The following is an 8,134-nucleotide window of genomic DNA, read 5'->3' on the forward strand; positions in this document are numbered from 1 at the left end:
TTTCCATTCTGGGAAACAGCAAATTCTGTTTTTCAAAAGTGACCAGTTCTTTTTTTCCCTCATACGGGATTTATAATGGACATGTTCACTGCCTGCGTGCAGTACCTTTCACTTTTCTCCAATAACCACTTCAACACCGTGCCGTGCGCACGTACGTCAAATGAAAACCCACTTACAGTACCACTGCCTGCGTGCAGTACCTTTCACTTTTCTCCAATAACCACTTCAACACCGTGCCGTGCGCACGTACGTCAAATGAAAACCCACTTACAGTACCATGCTGTACCAGCGCTCGTCAAGTTTCCCATTCTATTCTATGAGCCGTTTCTCAGTCTAGCGTGAAGGAACCAAATATTATAACATGATCAACCAACAGTCATTTGGGTGCGGTTTTACAATGTTTAGTGAGGAATTTGTGAAAGGAGGGGGGAAGGGCAGAATGTTTCAGTACACCATTAGGTTGGGTCAGATGTCCAGGGGCAGTGGGGGGGTGGTAGAAGAAGGACAATGCCTGCTTGCTTGCTAGATTGTAAATTCCAGGCTGAAGTGAACATAACAACCGCAACGGAGGGGGCAATCATGCCCCACAGCTATCCTCTATTGGTTGAGTATATCAGTTTAGGGGGTCGGGATGGATGAATTGTCTGCTGTGTGCTGAATCCTGATAAGAGCAGGGAATTTTATGTAGAAACTATATAACCCATGTATGTGCTTTACCCCAGCAGAATACACTAGTAACTGATGAAGTGACTGTTATTCTCCGGAGCGCTCTGTATTTTGATGACCACTGAAATAAACCTTTGACGCAACGATCGGTGTGATTGATTATCTCTGATCATCGCTGCACTTCATTTTGCAACCCTACAAGCCTTTCAGGTTTCATTCTCTAAGGCAGTGCTATACTGTGGAACGTGCGGTGAGAGTCGGGGAAGGGTCAGCTGACATTTGTATCCAAACGTAGAGCTTCCTGTGGGTGTATAGAACAAAAAACCCCCAAAAAACAACAGTGTCAAACAAAAAATAAAATAGAAATTTTTCTCTCTATATTGAACATGGGTACGTTACACAGGAGCATAAAGTGTTAATAAGAACACAGTTTTGGTTATTTATTTGTGTTTTATTCATCACGTTAACATTTTATAGCAATTACAGGTCTGAAAACTATTATTATTATTATTATTATTATTATTATTTTCAAAATTTGGTAGCTGGGAAGGGGCTTCATTTTTACATCTGCCCTTCTCCACGCCGCCTTTCTGCGCAGTTTTATTTTTATTGCACTTGCCAACCTGGCTGGCATGGTCTTTCTTGCGGCTCTCAGCGCGGTTGCCAGCTTCAGCTGTGGGGACACGCTTGGCACTCTCCCTCTGTTCCAAATGCTTCTTGCGAAGTTCCTGAGCTAACTGTAACACATACTCTCTCCTTGGTAAATTCTTCTCCGTGCATTCTTTGTAAAGTACCCAGGAGTTGATGGCTGCCAGGTCCAATACATTTTAAAACACCTGAACAGATCACCGTCGGGAGCCAGCTTTCACAGAATACTTCTGTGCCATCTGATCCAAGTCATCAACTCCATATTTTGTTGTGTAGTAAAACTCCACAGTCTCTGGTATTTATTTTCATTAGTCCCAATGCTAATTGACTGACCAAAGCAGCACAGCTGGCAAGCAGGTGCCAGCCTTCAAAAGGCTGATTGAAAACAACAGACTGTCAGTCATTCACTCAGGCAGAGAGCAGAGACTAATCTGATTACAGCTAAACACATTGCGGACTGGTAAATAAAAATAATAAGGTGGAATACCATTCTGTATAATCAAAATAAAATAGTTTTCTGTGTGGCTGTCAATGTGACTGCTCCTGGGGACTTTAGGTATAATTTAATACATCTCCTTTATTTCTGCACTCCTGCGTTTCATGCTCTGTGAGAATATTTAATACATACGGACAGAAAGGTACACGAACACACAGCCCCATATGTGTTACCCGACTGGGAGTCCGCTGGTGGGTTTTCAAGGAAATTAAATATGTGAAACTCTTCCCACATTTAGCAGTGGTAAGGTTTCTCTCCTGTGTGAATGCGCTGGTGTGAATGAAGATGTCTTAACTGTGTGAATCTCTTCCCACACTCGGAACAGTGATAAGGTTTCTCTCCTGTGTGAACAAGCTGGTGTCTTTTAAGATTTTGTAACACTGTGAAACTCCTCCCACACTCCGTGCATTGATAAGGCCTCTCTCCTGTGTGACTGCGCTGGTGTCTTTTAAGATTCTGTAACTGCGTGAAACTCCTCCCACACTCAGAGCAGTGGTAAGGTTTATCTCCTGTGTGAACGCGCTGGTGGATTTTAAGCTGTGAGAAACGTCCGAAACCCTTCCCACAATCAGCACAGGGAAACAGAGTCCTTCCTGTCAGATATCCTTTAGCAGCTAGAGAAAAAAAAAGAGACAAAGGTTATCGTACAGCATGCTAACACATTCACTCTTCTAGAGGCTTCCCCTCACAACCATGACCAACTCCTATAGTGAACTCTTGTAAGAATACAGTCAAACCTGCTTAATATCACTCCTGTTAATACCAGCCTCCTTTTATTATTATCTGTGACAGAGATCGAATGATTCTTGGCGTCAGATCTCCCTCCCGACCTGTGGGGGCACTGTGTAAAAGGAACAGAGTACCCTTAACTAAATGGCACGACAATTTATTCCTTAGGGTAGGTGGAAGTCGGTCATTTAGGAAGGGGGCTGAGCTACGGCACCCAAACTCCACAAACACCCTGGATACTACTGCACCCTATAAACTAAAGATACTAGCTACAAAATGATTCTCTCCTTGGTTCAATGATACAACACGTATATACAAACTAGAACGCAGATGGAGAGCTACAGGACTTCTGGTACGTTATCTAACTTGGAAAGACATTCTTACAAAATACAGGACTGAGTTGTCACTAGCTAGATCTATTTCTGATCTTATTGACAACAATAACCCAAGATTTGTCTTTCAGTCCAGAACAAAATTAATAAGTCCACAATTGGAGTGTGTCAAACAAAATACCCCTAGAGCAAGCTAGTGAATCACAAGAGTTGTAACTGTGACTAAGAGATGAGACCATATCACTCCTGTGCTGGCATCTCTTTGCTGGCTTCCTGTCCAATTTAGGATAGATTTGAAGGTGTTTTAACCTATAAGAGTACAAATGGCCTTGCTCAACCTTGTCCATATTCATTATTCAGAAAAACAATTACTGTTATTTATTTGTTTTGTGACAGAGATTGAATGATTCTTGGTGTTAGATCTCCCTCCTGACCTGTGAGGGCGCTGTTTAAAGGGAACAGAGTACCCTGGACTAAAAGGCATGGCAATTTATTCCCGTGGGTAGGTGGAAGTTGGCCACTCCAGACTTCACTGAGAGATTCATCCTCCACACCGATGCGTTGGATGTCAGTTTGGGTGCAGTCTCGTCCCCAGTGGTTGACGGAGTAGAACATCCCATCCTGTATATTGCTAAAATGCTCCCTTGGGATCCGAGCGGTGGGATACGTGACAGAGATCGAATGGTTCTTGGTGTTAGATCTTCCTCCCGACCGGGACTAAAAGGCATGACACTTTATTCCTGTGGTTAGGTGGAAGTCGACCAGCTAGAAAAGGGGCGGAGCTACGGTACCCGAACGGGAAATGGAGTGGCATCCGTGGATTGGAGAAGCGGATGCGCTCGTTAACCAAGGGGTCATGAGGGAGGGTATAAAAAGGGGCCGTAGCAAAGTAACCTGTTCCTTTGTAAATGGTTAGAATACAACCTGAAAGGAGGTCTTGCATCTGTGAGAAACACGAGTGTTGTGTTTGTTAGTCTGTCTTTTCACCATGAGCACTAGTTTCACTCACTGTTAATAGTGTTTGTGTCCTGTGTTACGTGTGGATGAAGAAAGAAACTGGACTTTTGATTTCGGGTCAAACCCGCGGATTACAAACAGACACGCCGCTGTATCGCGCCCGTCATTTATTATTTACAGGTGTTTGCCATAAGGCTCTGGACATTATTAATTACTCAATAAACACCCTTGCACCTGAATATCGCTGTCTGTCTGTTTATTCAGCACTGCATCACCTATAACCACTCACCACTCAGTCACAGTTTATTCTTTTATTTTGTTTTTTTTCAGGTAAAACGCTTTGTGGCGACCCTCGTTAAAGGCGCTATACAAAAGTAAACTGATTGATTCAAAACAGGCATGACAGCAGGTGCACATCCAGCAGTTGCCACAATAAAAAGGACAGCTATGTTGCAACTTAAAGGCTATTGACACAGTGGTTATGTTAAATTGAACCGGAATGACCAAAAATGTCAATCTTCAGCACACCTCTACAGTTTAGTAATTAATTTCTGCAAGGTTAACAGACAGCTCAGTGTTTCTTGTTTTGTATAATTACCTCTAAATCCCAGTTCACATTCAGGTGGACAATCATCATACATGCTGGATCCCAGCTTGTGGTTCTCCTCAAGTGTAAAGACATTAATTTCAGTAGGAACATCTTCTGCGATGGGGACACATTCCAGGAGTTCCTCTTTAACAGGAACACATTCCAGTCGAGGGACCTCTTCATCTTTAACACACGCCAGCCCTGTAACCTGCTTTAGACTCGCACACCAGCCCTGGTCAAAGGACTCCTCTTGTGTGTAAACTGCTTCTATCCTTGGCCCCTCCTGTGCTTCAGATTTAGACATAGCATGGCTCTCTGTGGGATCTGTGTGAAAGAAAATTGTACACAATTATAACTCTCACTTATTGGCCAGGTTCCTCTACAAAGCCAGCCCCTTGTCAGGCTTCTACAGAGATGTTATTGGGTCATTCCCGAGGAACAACTAAATTATTTTTTTTGGCATTTATTTATTTTTTAAACTAATAGTGGGCCCGGTTCCAGTACTCTGAGATTGGAATGAGGTTGGATTCAGCTTTGCTTCACAAGTATTTAAAATATAAATTAACAAATGCACTTATATGCGACTAATCATGCATTTATCGTGCAATGCTAAAATGTTTGATCTTTCTGTACAAATTTTAAAGGACTCTGTATGACCCTTTCTCAATACGGTAATCCATCACGCAGACTGCGTGGGACCACAGTAAGGGCAGATATGTAAAAAGTCAAATTAATCCTGTTTCAAATATCATTACATACAGCTGTAACAATTACTGTATTCACACAATTATTGTTTTGAGATTCAGCTTTTACAAGGGAGCGCCCCTAAATACCTTGTTTGGAAAGATTCAGGGTATTAATGCTTGTGACAGAGTAGCTCTCTGCCATGTGGGTGCGAGACAAAGGTTGAAGTTGATAAATACAATCACGATTCATCTGCAGTGTTACTCGCCCTTGCTGAATTAATACTTACTGACCCCTAATCACACTAACAGTTAGCACAGCTCTTGTAAACGTTTACCATTGAGAAATGCATTGCAAACGTAATCCTGCACATTGAAGCAGTGAGGTATGCTACATCATATTAAAACATGGTGCACTGGAAAACTACAAAATCACTGTGTAAACTTACCATGCTAGCTTTTATTTCAAGGGCGCCTATAAACACTTAAGTACTTGCTTACATTTAGAATAAGACAGGAACAACGTTTTTGAAGCAGAGTGTCTATCAAGGAGGGATTTCAACCACACTTAGAACTAACAATTTCGTTTTGATGCATTTCAGGTCTGCAAAACGTTTGATTTTGGTCTGAAACTGGAAGAATGGTTACCATGCACAGGCAAGATGGAAAGTACTGTAAAGTTACTGCACCTATATGCCACCTTTTTTTAAACTTTTGTGCAAATTCCATGGCCGAACATGTACTTAAGAAAAATAACATGCACTTAAAAAGTGTCTTAAAAGAGACCAAGACCTCACCAATAAAATTGACTACAAGGTTATTTAAAGAGTTGGGATGACCATGCAATACCATCAAGATCAGTCTCACCTTGTAATAGTCCCCGGTTCCCGTTCCTGCGGCAGTCTTGTTCACTCCAGTCGGGGTTCATGTTTCTGAGAGGTTGGTTACTGTCCGCATCTGCAGCGCTCATGCATTCCCGCACCGCTTTCAACTCGCTCTCTGATATTTCCAATCTCAGCTTCAGCCTTTCATTCTCTTTCTCCTTCCCAGCCATTGCAATCTGAAACTCGTTCAATTTACTGCCCACAACTCTTGTGATTTCCCACAAGACGGTGTCTACAGCCGCTTTCACTGCGTGCTCGATGGCAGAGCCGAGCTCGTCTTGCAAGAGCGAAACGGACACGCTGACGTCCATCCTCGCCGGGTTTAGATTGAGACTCGAGTATATTTGGTATTCATTTACTGGATAATTAACATGCACATAAAATCAGCACTCCTGCTGCGATAAAGAAAGCAAACAAACAGCCAGACTCGTTTTACTTTTCCAAGGAGTAACTTTCTCGCTGCAGTCCGTCCGAGTCCTTAAATAAAACAGAAAATTGACTCTTTGTTTCAGATCTCAATGCAGCTAATAAAAGAACAAAAAAAAAACAACACCGTTTTAACCCAGCCTTACTTACAAGATGATAAAATCGTGTAAAATCAGCAGCGGCTGCACCGCCTCTCTCGGGCATAAACAAACGTTTCAATTTCCTGAAACGAAACAAGCGCGTCGTTAGTAGTGGGCGTGTCTGGTTGCGATAGTCGCGTATTATTGGCTGAAGAAACGTCACTGAGCTCAGCTTGTGAATCGGATTGGTCCAGAAGAGGCGGTAATGAAACTGGGTGCCACATGCTGCCATGTTGGCTCTAACCATGCTGTGTTTTAATATACAGTGTCCTGCTGTGGAGCCAAAATGGCGCCAGCTTCGTTTCTCTGTACCGCGGGTTCTCAATCAGCGTTGTATTCCAAAATTGAGTTATTTGCACACTACACCTACTGTTTTACTTACAGGTACAAAATCTGGGACCATCGGTTCTTTAGAAGTTACATAAGAGCCAACTAGAGAAAGTAGTACTAAATGATCCAATGAAAAGTCGCCTCACATTTTCCAGTGCGCTTCTGAAAAGTGATGAGGGAACCTGAGCCTTTGAATATTTTTAAAAGCAGTCTCAAAACAACTTATAAGCAGACACTTCTAGTCAGGATAGGTTTTTAAATTTGCTCCTAAATTAAAACACATTAACATGTGTAGTAAGAGTTAACCCTTTGCTGAATTAATACTGTTGCTTAATTACTGGGAGGCAGCATTTCAATACAATAGTCTTTAACAAATTAAAAGGGTGGAGGGAGTATTCTGTTGGCTATAAGTTTCATTATTTTGTTTATTACTTTTTTGCAGTTACCCATACATTCCACTGAGGTCAAACATAGGTTTCAGGCCGTAGCTGGCAGTATTAATATGACTGCTTGATATTTACTATTCAACCTTCAAATCTATGTTACACAGCAAAGCAACAGAGAAAATAACAGAGTCTTTTGTACTTTACCAGAAGTAACATGAGCATCTGCAACGATTGTGCAAAAAAAACCACAACAAATAAAACAAAAAAAACCCCGTAATAGCCTCATAACTAGTTACGGCTATTATACTGTGTAACACAATTTTTGCTTCTGGGTAGTAAGTGTTATTTCCTAATTGCTTATGCCTCAAAAGTATAGAAAATGGCTATTATTCCCCACAAACTTTGCTTTTGTGACCAGGACAGTGATATTTCAAAATATCACTATTTCCAATGAGAAAACGGGCAAATGTGTGTATTTTCGTTCACATAAAGTCAGAAAAAAACAACATATGAATCCAAATTAACATGTACTTATACTAAAGTAATACAAAAATGACTACAAAAGATTTAGAAGTGAGTAGTTTTTCGAGATTTAAGATTATACTGTAAATACACATTTGCCCGTTTTCTCATTGGAAATAGTGATATTTTGAAATATCACTGTCCTGGTCACAAAAGCAAAGTTTGTGGGGAATAATAGCCATTTTCTATACTTTTGAGGCATAAGCAATTAGGAAATAACACTTACTACCCAGGCAAAAGGCAAAACACGTTAATATTACTTTTCATTCAGCAACTAAAATATCCTGTCCTAACCCATTTTCCCAGGAATATTTTATTATCAGCTACTGTTATTATTCTTCTTTAA

At 41.3% G+C, this 8,134-nt stretch overlaps 1 protein-coding gene across 1 annotated transcript; it reads right to left on the reverse strand.

Annotated features, from left to right (window-relative positions):
* Nucleotides 1-1,786: 1,786 nt before the first annotated feature.
* LOC121310228 (gastrula zinc finger protein XlCGF7.1-like) lies at nt 1,787-6,062 on the reverse strand. The gene is made up of 3 exons (XM_041243530.1): nt 5,968-6,062; nt 4,427-4,741; nt 1,787-2,424 (listed from the first exon to the last, which is right to left on the reverse strand). Exons 1-3 carry the CDS (start codon nt 6,026-6,028, stop codon nt 2,045-2,047), a joined length of 756 nt encoding a protein of 251 aa, XP_041099464.1. The 5' UTR covers nt 6,029-6,062; the 3' UTR covers nt 1,787-2,044.
* Nucleotides 6,063-8,134: the final 2,072 nt, after the last annotated feature.

Source organism: Polyodon spathula, unplaced genomic scaffold (genome assembly GCF_017654505.1).
Source record: "Polyodon spathula isolate WHYD16114869_AA unplaced genomic scaffold, ASM1765450v1 scaffolds_1872, whole genome shotgun sequence".
Classification (NCBI taxonomy): domain Eukaryota; kingdom Metazoa; phylum Chordata; class Actinopteri; order Acipenseriformes; family Polyodontidae; genus Polyodon; species Polyodon spathula.